Below are 12,932 nucleotides of genomic sequence, written 5' to 3' on the forward strand. Positions count from 1 at the left end.
ATGAGCCTTTTATATCTACATAGGAGCAGGTCACCACTTCACAGAGGCCGCCAATTGTGTGCTACCATGATTCTGAACAAAATACAGTTCAAATTCACAAAATAGGTCAGAAAGTCATACATCAAATGTGACACTGTGTTTCTTCAGTGAGTTCTTAAATCAAATGAAATGCACAGAGGAGTTCACACATCATGGTCTGATCGGTCCAGGTTTAAACACACTTGTGTTTCTTCAGGGTGGAGTTTGTAGTGAAGCTTTTCATACATTTGACGCAACCGTACGGTTTGTGTCCTGTGTGGATTTGCTCATGCCGTGAGAGGTTTCCCGAGTCAGTGAATGTTTTGTCACATTGGTCACAGCTGAATGGCTTCTCTCCGGTGTGAATACGTTGGTGGGTTTTAAGGGTTCCTGAGTGAGTGAATGTTTTGTCACATTGGTCACAGCTGAATGGCTTCTCTCCGGTGTGAATACGTTGGTGGCGTTTAAGGTGTCCTGCTTGAGTGAACGTTTCACCACATTGGTCACAGCTGAACGGCTTCTCTCCAGTGTGAATACGTTGGTGGACTTTGAGGTCTCCTGAGTGAGTGAATGTTTTACCACACTGGTCACAGCTGTACGGCTTCTCTCCAGTGTGGATTCTCTGATGAATCGTTAGGGTTGACCTCCACCTGAACTCCTTCTTACACTGTTGACAGCGGTGAGGTTTAGGTTTCTTTGTTCCTTTTTGTTTCTGTAGTGACAAACAGACAGAAATACAAAGACAGAATGAGTGAGGCAGAGATGTGCAGTCAGGGTCAGCAGTAGGGATGGGAATCGTTAGGATTTTACAACAAATGAAAAGAAGACAAGGACTTTAATACTCAAATGCATTGGAGACACAAGTCACAAACATTAGGATGGGGCCAGTAATCACACAGAAGGGACACTTGAAAGGAAGAGACAATGTTGCCTATATATAGATTTATATCAATAACAGAGTAGTATCAATGTTGTATAACAGGCTTTTACTTTTTATGGGTGCCTGTCGCTTTAAGAGCCGTTGCTGATGTTTCATAGAGCATGTGAGTTAAGTTTAGTTTCTGCTGTGTGTGTCTGAGTGAGAGCTTCATGTCAGTGTGCACCAGCAGGCGGCTCATCTTTATCTGTCGGTTTACTGTGTATAATACTCCGGGTATTAAGTTCTTGATAAAGTGCCTGCTGCTTTGTTTTCTTTACTGTGAGTTTTGTCACGCATTTGTATGTGCCAATTTGATGTTGAATTTCCTTGGTTCTAATCTAAGTTCAAGCAGCGCTGTTTAGGTTGCTATGGTAGTTACAGTCATATGAAAAAGTTTGGGAACCCCTCTCAGCCGGCATTATAATTGACTCTGCTTTCACAAAAAAAAATATAAAAGTGGTATGTCTTTAATTTACCAGGAACAGCTAAGTACTGGGATGTTTTCCAAACAAAGATTTTTTGAAAAGCAGTATTTGGTTGTATGAAATAAAATAAAATGTGAAAAACTGGCTGTGCAAAAATATGGGTACCCTTGTGGTTTTGTTGATTTTAATGCCTGTAACAGCATGTAAAACTGATGAATTTAAACACAAAGTTGGTTGCATTATGTTGTTAAGCCTTGAACCTCATAGAAATGTCTGTTTAATCATGAGAAAATGTATTTTAGGTGCCTAAATGCAAGTTGCACTTCTCTTTGACTCTCTGCTGAAGTGAGACAGAATGGGATCATCAAAACAGCTCAAAAAAATCTGAAAAACAAAGATTGTTCATTGTCATGGTTTAGGGGAAGGCTACAAGAAGCTTTCCCAAAGGTTTCAATTGTCAATTTCGACTGTAGGGAACGTTGTCAGGAAATGGAAGGACACAGGCACAGTGGCAGTTAAACCCAGGCATGGCAGACCAAGAAAAAAACAGGAGCGGCATAGGTGGAGGATTGTGAGAATGGTTGCACACAACCCACAGATCACATCCAAAGACCTGCAAGAACATCTGGCTGCAGATTGTGTATCTGTACATCGTTCAACAATTCAGCGCAATTTGCACCAAAACATCTGCTTTTTATAAAGACCAAATAACTTAATTTTTGTCTCATCAGTCCAAAGCATTTTCTTCCAATATGAATCTGGCTTGTCTAAATGAGCTTTTGCATACTCCATGCAACTGTATCTGTGGCGTGGGCGCAGAAAGGGCTTCCTTCTCATCACCTGGCCATACAGATGTTTTGGTGCAAATTGCACTGATTTGTTGAACCATGTACAGATACACAATCTGCAGCCAGATGTTCTTGCAGGTCTTTGGAGGTGATCTTTGGGTTGTGTGCAACCATTCTCACAATCCGCCGCATATGCCGCTCTTGTACTTTTCTTGGTCTGCTAGACCTGGGTTTAACTGCAACTGTGCCTGTGTCCTTCCATTCCCTGACAACGTTCCTTACAGTAGAAATTGACAATTGAAACCTTTTGGAAAGCTTCTTGTAGCCTTCCCCTAAACCATGATAATGAATAATCTTTGTTTTTAAGATCTTTTGGGAGCAGTTTTGATGATCCCATTCTGTCTCACTTCAGCAGAGAGTCAAAGAGAAGTGCAACTTGCATTTAGGCACCTAAAATACATTTTCTCATGATTAAACAGACATTTCTATGAGGTTCAAGGCTTAACAACATAATGCAACCAACTTTGTGTTTAAATTCATCAGTTTTACATGCTGTTACAGGCATTAAAATCAACAAAACCACAAGGGTACCCATATTTTTGCACAGCCAGTTTTTCACATTTTATTTTATTTCATACAACCAAATACTGCTTTTCAAAAAATCTATGTTTGGAAAATATCCCAGTACTTAGCTGTTCCTGGTAAATTAAAGACATACCACTTTTATATTTTTTTTTGTGAAAGCAGAGTCAATTATAATGCCGGCTGAGAGGGGTTCCCAAACTTTTTCATATGATTGTAATTGATAGCTTTCCATGTGAAAGGGGAATGTCCTTCACATGCAGTGTAGCCGTTCTAACCTGCAGGCGGCCCAATTGCGCTTTGCCTTTATGTGTGATCTGCTCTTATACACAGTCACCAGGAGTTTGTTTATTTTGTCTGAGTGGAATATTCTGTATGTGACTCTAGGATATTTGTTTCTGTATATTATGAATGCATAGCTCAGTTTGAGTTATTTATTAAGTGACGCAAGTGTACAGTGTTATCTAGCCTCTAGTTATTTCTTTATTCAAGATTCATAGAATTATGTGAGGCCTGAGCCTTATAGTGTTTTTATTTGACTGTTGTTCTATAAACTGGTGACTCATTCCTCATTCCCCGTATTCTAATCGACATACCATTCTTAGATGCTGTTTAACCCTTATTGAGCTAACCCTCCTTCATTACCTCTCAAACAATATTTTGATTCCTCTCTCCATAAGAAATGATTACATGATAATAAAAGACAACAATTTCCAGAACACATTGAAGTCATTTTCAAAACCTAAAAGATGAAAAACGTTTTTTGATTTTTCCTATAGAGTTAGGATTTACTAACCGGTTACACATATCATTTAGTGGCCTGTAGAGTAGACCCCAGGATTCAGTTAATTTGTTAGTTGAGTCTAGGTGAACCTTTAAAGATGTTAAACACACTTTACCTAGTAGTTTACTGCCTTTATAAAGTAAATGTAATGTCCACAACTTATACTTTAAGGGCCAGGGTCCACCTAACGCCTTTTTCGCACACAAGCGTCATTGATTCCCAATGAGAGGCGAGCGTCTCGGAAAAAAGCTGCAGTGCCCAGCGTCCTTTTCCCGAGCGTTTCACCCTTTTTGTGATGCAGCTTCAAGCGTTTCGAGTTGAAAAAGGCTCAACTTTTCAGAAAAGAGTCGGGGATGTCATCTGCGTTTTTATCAACGGGCCAATCAGAGAGTAGATCATCGGGACTCCTTGGCAACCCAGAAGATGGAAGAGAAACTTATTTTGCCTAAACAGTGAAACCAGTGTTTCCTACAGTGCCAGAGGACAAGATGACAAACAGCTTTCTCCTCCGCTGCTCACAGCGTTTTCTCTCTCGCCCCGAAAAAAGGCCCTAACTGAAAGATTATATATGAAGAACAAACTGAGCAAGCTGGGCAAGAATACAGCTCCAAATGATTCAGAATACAATTACTTTCTTCAAACTCGATCAAATTCCTGAGATTCCCAAGATGAAAGATTATATTCTAGAGCTGACATGAAGAACTGAGGCTGAGTAGTAGGGCTGGCACGAATTATTCAAATACTCGTTGGGAAAATTAGTATTCAGAGCTTAAATTAGTATTCGGAGCTTCTTTTTTTTTTTTCAATTTTTTTTTTGCAAGAGCTAGTACTGCAATATAATGTCATCAAATTATTTTATATTTGGATATAAAAGTTAGTAATATTGTAGTAGTATTGCTCATTTAGGAGGATATTACATCACTAAGTGTCATAGCGCATCCATTACTTCACCTCCGAGCGCGTAAATCTTCAACAAAATATGCAGATACTGTCAAAATCGGTTCCAGGGAGTATATAGGGATTATTAACGTTTTTTTTTTTTTTTTTTTTTTTTTTAATTAAAAAAAATAAAAAATAAATTTAATGTTGTTTTCGATGGTGTGTTTTTCTGGAACGAATATTCGAATATTCGCTCGGTAAAACCAACGAATATTCGAAGCCTGAAAAATGGCATTCGGCCAGCCCTACTGAGTAGGTGCACAGTGTTTTCCGTTAGCGCCGGCCGTGCGTGAAAGCATTTCCAGCCGGCTACTCTTGCACCTCTACTCCACAAGATAAACAAACATTACTCTTTCTCTTTCCATTTGCCTCTGTCGCATGAATGTTAAACTGAATTCTCATCTTATACTGTTCAATAAAGTCAGTTTAACTGAGGGAGTTCAAGATCTAAGAAGACCCCCACCCTCGCGTCTCTGAATAATCTGCCTGCTCCACACTGTGGTGTGAGTGTGAGTGTGTATGTGTGTGTGTGTGTGTGTGTGTGTCAGCGGTGCACAAACACAAGCATGCACTCGCGGTGCATCACTCACGGTGGACGAGCGTTTTGGTGAAATACGCTAATAATGTGAGGGCCAGAGTTGACGTGAATTACGCTCGTTGTAACTGCAAGTAAGTGAAATAAAACATAAGTTGTAAGCCCAATATCGTCAAATCAGTAGGTTACACCTGTTCAACCTGCATTAAACGTGAACACGCAATATTTTAATCTCTTATGTCGGCCCAGAGATGAACAGCACGCTAGCTCAGCAGTTAACTAGCTAAACAACTGCTGACTGAGACCAGTGTTAGCAGCTCCTCCTCCCTATAGCAGGATACAGACAGAGGAGAGGAGGAATACTGAACCATGTTTTTCATTCTTTTCAACTTTCCTCAGTATTCTGATGACAGGTATAGACTATGATTTAATCTATTGAGATATTGAGTGTATTTAAAAACGTTTAGAAAAAAATATTTTACATTCATAATAAAGAAAGATCACAACTTTGTGGATGTTTATTTGCATAATATTCTATTTTATATTAATATTTTTATGGAAAATCCATGTCTTTCTTCAATAGCTTCTATTTCACCCGACCCAGTGTCTCCAAATTATTCCAAAAATTAGTAGGCCTACTACACAGGAAAAAGTTGTTCACACAAAATTCTTCAGATTTAAACTCTTAATTTTCCTCTCAAAGTGCACCAGGTTCATAGCCGAACGACCACGGCAAAAGTTTGATATACCAGTTGATTAACAGGGCTCCAGACTAACCTTTTTTACTAGGAGCATGGGCGCCCCCAACTCAAAAATGTTAGGGGTGCAAGCAGAACATTTAGGGGAACACATTAAATGGAGCTGGAACGCATCTATTCTAATTTTTCCCAATTTGAACTATATGAGGCCTACTGATATTGTATTTCCAGCATGTTTTGGACCACACTGACAACAGATGATACAGTTAAAAAATTATAAATCCTTCAGACATTCCTTTAGTAAAAGGCCATTTTCACCATAACCTCTTCTACATCTGAGCCCTCTTATTGTTCCTCCTCTATCTCTGCTGACTCCTCTGCAGGGAAAATTGTTATTGGCCCAAAAGTAACTAGTAGTAGCTAGATGACATAATCAGCTAATTTGCATAATATGCTATTCTGAAAGAGGCAAATTGAACAGAAAATGCTGACCAGGTAGTTTACAAATTAACTAGGCATATTTACATATTTACAAATTCACTTTACAAACTTTCTTTGTTGCCATATAACAACAAGATTAGCTTTGTTATAGATATGCAGTGGCCTATTGAATGTGGACCTATAAAACAATGTACATGTTTAAAAACGTGCACAGAGCGGACACGGTGCTGTCTGTCTGCTGGCTGCTGCAGGTGGCGGGGGAAGCTATCAGACTGGCCGTGTGAGTGAGTGCTGTCAGCGATGATGAAGGGTAGACAGCAGCTACTACTCTGCTCTGGTGACCACGTTTTTTTTAAGTTGCAAGATCTGTCTCTGGACTTTAACAGCCTTAGCGCTACGGCGGAAAGTCGGAAAATAAAGCGGAAAACCTCGGCAGTTGGCAACATGTTAAAGACTTAACGACAGCTGGACACTGCGATGAAAGTAGGTCACGTGATCCGCGCAGTTGATTGTGTAACTGTTCACTCGCGGACTGTCCCTTCTCTTCTCTCTCCCTCGCTCTTAATGCACTAATAATAATGATAATGAGAACATTTCGGCGAGTTTACCGCTCAGCCCACAGCATTAAGACAACAGAGATGAGCAGCAACATGTAAGAGCAGTTAAAGGCCTACTTCACCGGTTTGAATATGAAGGTGTATTGAATTCTGAGATCCTATGTAGTATAAATGTGCAAAACAAATTTAAATTGGTTCATCCTAGCCTGAGAAAAGGCAGAAAGAGTGTTTTTTTAACCCTATATTAATCTTACTGTGACATCACAGTAAGATAAATATAGGGTTAAAAAAGAACCTTACTTTGTAAATATTACTGTGATTTCTCCTACTGTGACATCACAGTAATATTTACAAAGTAATTTATTTTTAACTCTATATTTATCTTACTGTGATGTCACAGTAAGATTAATATAGGGTTAAAAAAAACACTCTTTCTGCCTTTTCTCAGGCTAGGATGAACCGATTTTTTTTTTTTTGCACATTTATACTACATAGGATCTCAGAATTCAATACACCTTCATATTCCCACCGGTGAAGTAGGCCTTTAAGTAGGGACAGAACAGACATTTATTGTATTACTGTATTCATGCATTATTACACATTTTATACGTACCCCAGAGTCATCAGCAGGTGTCTGTGGTGGTGAGGAGACATCTGGTGGTGGTATGGAGGCAGCAGGCTGGGAGGAGGACGCAGCAGGCTGGGAGGAGGCAGAGGAATGTGGCTCATGGAGGAGACCTGCTAGAGTGGAACCAGCTTCTTCCTCCATCATGTCCTCTGTCTCCTCAGTGTCAGGGTCCATCATCAGGGCTCCAGTCTGACTCAGGAGGAAGTCCACAGCAAGCAGCTCTCCTGTCAAAGAAACAACAGACACACACATTAATAGCTGTGTTCAAAGCATATGTGTAGCAGAGTTAAAAATGCACTTTAATATAAATTTTGTATTCGTAAGTTATATCTTAGTTATTTTTGTATTCATTGTCATTCTTATTCAGGTTTCCAGTGGAAATGACCTGCACATCGCCTTGTCTGTACCCTCTTAAATGTATGTACCTCCCGTTTCCCCTCAATCTGTCGTATTGCATTGCTGTGTGTAAAGACCCTTCCTCATTAATGTATTGTTTTCTTTAGGAAATTGGGCCATTTATGTTGCATCTTTAGGTGCATATTACTTTATATTAATACCGCTACATTACCCAGCTGTTTTGTTTTGACTGTAAAAATAAGTTTTGTAGACTGTACACTAAATCTTTTCCTACACTCCATCAGCTGCTGTTTCCATATGTTCAGTTTGGTTATTATGAAGCTGAGAGCACTGAAGGCCAACACACTGTGTCTTGTGTCTTCTGAGTTGATCTTACCAAGTGAATCCTTGCTCACAAACATTGCAGCTTTTGAGTTTTTTTTCCAGTGTGGATGACTATGGGTTCTGTCAAATGTCCCTTTCATATTTAATTGTTTCTCACACTCAGAGCAGCTGTGTACTTTCTCTCCAGTATTACCTTTTATATCACTCTTTAAACCCAACTGAAGCTCTCTGGTTTCCTCAGACTCATCACCCCTGTCTTCAGACTTAGAGGAGTCTTCAGGCTGGTCTTCAGTCTCAGGTTGTGAATGTGGATCTGGATGGGAGTTCCTGGCTGGTTCTGGTCCTCCACTGTCCTCTCCATCAGCTGCTGTTTCCATCTGTTCAGTTAGTCTTTGATGAAGCTGTGAGGACCAAGAACCAACAACCTCATGTGTTTTGATGAGCTGACATCCAGAAATCCAGTGGTATTTCAAGGGCTTTTCTCCACCGTCTTCAGTCTCTTCACAATCTTCACTCTTCACAGTTACAGGAGTGAAGGGGAACTTGATGATATCTTGAAGCTGCTCTCCCTCCTGACTGCTCCACACTTCCTCCTGTTCCTCTTTAATGTGCGGAGGCTCTGGTGGTGGCTCCTCCTGGTCCAGACTGGGACTCCACTCCTGCTGCTCAGGGGGAACCTCTTCTTTAACCACCACCAGCTGCTGGACGTCTGCAGGGAAAGGTGAAACACAAGGAAAACCACATGAGTTTATGTTGAAGACAAATTTAACATGGAGACTCTGATGCAAGAAACAGCAGCTAAAAATCCAAAGTGCCGTCATCTGTCTGCTGGTAAATGAAAAGATTCATATTTCCATAACATTTGCTGTAGACAAGACGTGCGAGATTAGAGGTGGGCCATAGTTGACTTTTAAAGGCTGATATAATGACGGTAGTTTGGAGGAGGACAAAAGCAGATAGAGGAAAATGGAATGATAGGGAGCTAGGGTTGGTGGGTGGATGGATGGTTGGTGATTTGAGTGGGTCCTTCGGGAAATTCAAAAGGTCCCAAATAAAAAACTGATTGAGAATTTGTAGTGTTCCTTTAAAGCTCCCATATTATACACTTTTCGGTTCTATTATACACCATATTATATTAGTGGTCCCTAATACGTTTTTCTTTAATTGTTTGCTGAAAAAAACTTTCAGATAATTTACTGTACTATGCTGATGTTCAGCTAATCTCACAATGGCCTATTTTTTAAAAAGAGCTGCAGCTCCCCTCGTAAATATACAATCTTTGAGCTCCCCCCGCCCCCTGTCCGGAAGCGAAGCCAGATACGCCTCGCCCTCTGTCTGTCAGGGCCGTGGACCAATAAGAAATAGGGGTGTGGGCTGCACAGTGGAAGCTTCTGGCTTTCCAGTTTGTGAGGTCAGAAACGAGGAGAATTCTGACTGGAGTATATTGGGGGGAGGGGTGGGGGTTTCAGAAAGGGGGAGAGTGAGAAAAGGAGAGATTGTTATTTTTCTTAATATTTTGGCAGTCTCTAGGCACACCGTGGACCCATGGATATGTTAGAACACATTTAAAAAGTGCATTTAGCATAATATGTGACCTTTAATGTTGGTGTGATATGGTTATAATAAACATATTAATTTATGTTGATATAATCTAATACTCAAATTCATTTATCAGATTTCAAATTGTATTTGTTTGATCTGAAATCTAACAAATACAATTCTAAATCTTGGAAGTTTATTAGACTACAAGTATGCATTAACATCTACATAGTTATGTTATTCAATGTACATTTATAATGATGTAGCCTATAGCTTTGTTTGTATTTTCCTTTACATTAGAATATTATACTCATACCCTACTTTTAGTCATTTCTTTGCTTTAGTTTATTTGATAATACATCTCGTCCTAACTGCAATACATTGTGATTAAATAAATGATGAAGACAGTGGACTAAGTGGAAGTCCGCAGTGAACTAGATTAACGCTTGTTTTGGACGCAAACCCTGAAGAATTGTGGACTTTCCCTGATACGGTCGCAAAAGCTGTGTAATCCGCAGGTCCATTGAAGTCTGCACGTTTGAATCCAGCCTGGATGTGATTTCCTGTATTCTAGTGCCCTTTAACATGTAGTTTGATTATTGTCTGGCTAAAGCAAAATTAAAAATTAAAAGGACGGCCATATTCTGTAATTTCATCCAAAAAGTGTTTATCCCCAGTCAGATCACATATTTGAAAACACTATTACAAAGCTTTAACTACAGAAATTGATTTGATGAATAATTCAGAGCAATCTTTAACCTTTCATTGTTAAAAAATCTCTTTAAATGTTCAGTAAGCAGAATGGTCAGTTTAGCTAACTTCCTGTCACTGACTGCAGTTAGCAGTCCCCTCCCTCGTCCCCACGTCACCACATTAATGCACTGCGGTCTTCCAGCAGCGAGTTATCTAGCATCATCTCATATAAGTAAGTGTGATAAAACATGATAAAAACCATCAAAACAGACATTGGGAAGGATTTTTACCTGCTCTGCCATTGTAGGCGCATACACATTCACCGATCTGTAGCTCTGCGCGTACGTTTTTTCTTGTTATACCGTGTCACGGTATTGAGGCGAGCGTGCATGGTAAATGCGCTCCGTCATTGTGGAGAGTCTGTTAAGCAACGTTGTCATAAACGTAGCACTCAATCTAACACTGTATGGGTCACACCAACATTGGAAACCAAACAATAACACATTGACACAACATCGTATCACTGAAACATGACTTCTAACTTTAAACTGAACAGTCACGTCTCACGTGGGCCGTTGTTTACACTACACAGACCAGCACGTGCAGCTTCACAACATTGAGTCACGCAGCAGCAAAGAAGAAGAGAGAGAAAGAGAAAAGAGAGAGATAGAGAAAAAGATCGGCATAGTAGACTGAAGAGAAAGTTGCTCGCGGGTGAGTTATATCATTATGAATCCAGGCGAACGTGAGGAAATGAGATACAAAAAAAAAAAATCCACCGTTAAATCCCAGTTAAAGTCGACAAACTTCGGTGAAAGGCATATGAAGGAAATAAGTCCAAAGATCCTTTATATGTTCATCACAGCTTCACGTGAACTAGCATAGGAACTCAGCTATACGAGCTATACCGGTGTTGCGCCGAAAGCTGTGACCTGCCAGAATGTGTGATATTCTGGCAGGTCACAGCTTTCGGCGCAACACCGGTATAGCTCGTATAGCTGAGTTCCACCGGCATGTTGCGCAATACTATGGAATCCCTACTATGTCAAACTTAGGTGACACTACTGTCAAGCATAGGTGACGTTGCGAAAGTGTGAGGAAGGGAGGAGGGAGAGGAGTGCACTGCAAAAACATTGATTTTGAGACTGCAGTTTTAATTAATAACAAAAAAAAAAATCATAATTTAATATTTTACTGAGTTCATTGTGCCTGTCATAATGTAGGCCTATTAAGGTTAAAGCATGGCTTGCAAAAATAGTGTTGAATAAAATAGAGTTGATAAGCAAATAAGACATGGGAAAATTATCACACTATTGTTAAATTATTTTATTTTATGCATACTTTTACAGTTACAGACAAGTGCCTAAAGTTTAGATTTAAAATTCCTATTTAATTTAAAAAATATAGGTGTAGGCCTAATGCTTCTTTAAAAAAATAGTAGAGAAGCAGTGTCTTTGTTTTGGTGATAAGTTGTTTAAATCTCTCAGAAATCTCTTCATAATAAGATATAAACATTTTAATTATTCGTTTGTATTTTATTTAAATCAGCGGTACAACATTTCATTTGAGGGGGTAGAAATGAATTCCGTGCTTAATATCGTATCGTGATATCAATCGCAATATCGTATCGTACTCAAAATTTCATATCGTTACATCCCTACTCACAACAAGCCCGGTCTGAGCTTGGAAAGTCAGCTTTTCGCTTTAGTGCCCCTGACTCCTGGAACAACTTACAGCAACAATTTAAGATAAATACCTTCATATCCTTTAACACATATAGACATATTATCTTAAATCTGCCAAACTCTACCTGTAACTGTTTTAATGAGGCTATGTTGTACTTTCACTCATTTCATTTTAATTGCAGCCATTCTACATCACTGTCTAAATTGTTTTGTCTCTTTATCAGTTGTGTATTTGATGTATTTGCATTGTTTGTGTATGTATTGTTGTTTTTGCTTTGCATTTGATTGACTTGACGTCATTGCAAATGAGGGTCATCCCTCAATCTATCTCAAGTATATATTAAAGTTAAAAAAAAGTATCCAATAATATCAAATAAAATCTAGTAGCTAAAACGACGGTGGCCCGTTTTCCATTTACCAATAGACTACAGGAGGGCTACATGTTTAGCATTAGTTAGCATAGTTTAGCATCAGTTAGCCTTTTCACTTCACGCTCACTGTAGCTCATATGTGTTAGCCAGTGTTTTCCCTGATTAACTTGTAATGTGGAACATACCTGCTAAGTATAACTGGACTTCAGGCTTCCAAACAGCGTCCAGTAGCTTTTGTTGTTGCTCGTTCTCCTTCTTTAAACGACAAAGTTCCTCCTCGTGCTCTGCTATGGTTCTTTCAAACAGCCCAAATATCTCTTCAGCGACCGCATTCAGTCGCTGCTTCACCAACGCTCTCACCATATCCGCTTTAGACATGTTTCGCCACAGTCACGACGACTCTGTCTCCACAAACTCCGTCTCAAACTCTTTATCAGTATCAAATCTCCTCTCTCAACAAAACAACCGGACTGTGCTGTTTTGGTTTTGCTTACGACCCGAATACAAAGAGGGGGACATCCGGTTCCGGGGCAACAGAGCGAATAACCTTCAAAAAGAAAGTCGAGGATGTCCACAATGAAGCACAATTTCCTTTTCATGTCCAGTCATCTTATGACTTATGCTAAAGCTGTTTCTTCCATGGACCTAT

At 39.6% G+C, this 12,932-nt stretch overlaps 2 protein-coding genes across 2 annotated transcripts in view; one reads left to right on the top strand and one right to left on the bottom strand.

Annotated features, from left to right (window-relative positions):
* LOC307269628 (uncharacterized protein) overlaps positions 1-12,932 on the top strand; it is a gene marked incomplete at its 3' end in the record, with an annotated part of 98,874 nt that overhangs the window by 43,227 nt on the left and 42,715 nt on the right. The window lies entirely within an intron of this gene.
* LOC307270089 (uncharacterized protein) lies at positions 50-12,733 on the bottom strand. Its single transcript, XM_080053232.1, has 4 exons — positions 12,469-12,733; positions 8,189-8,704; positions 7,300-7,538; positions 50-730 (listed from the first exon to the last, which is right to left on the bottom strand). Exons 1-4 carry the CDS (start codon positions 12,659-12,661, stop codon positions 212-214), a joined length of 1,467 nt encoding a protein of 488 aa, XP_079909358.1. The 5' UTR covers positions 12,662-12,733; the 3' UTR covers positions 50-211.

The sequence above is a fragment of the Ammodytes marinus genome, assembly GCF_949987685.1.
Source record: "Ammodytes marinus genome assembly, chromosome: 24".
Classification (NCBI taxonomy): Eukaryota; Metazoa; Chordata; class Actinopteri; order Uranoscopiformes; family Ammodytidae; genus Ammodytes; species Ammodytes marinus.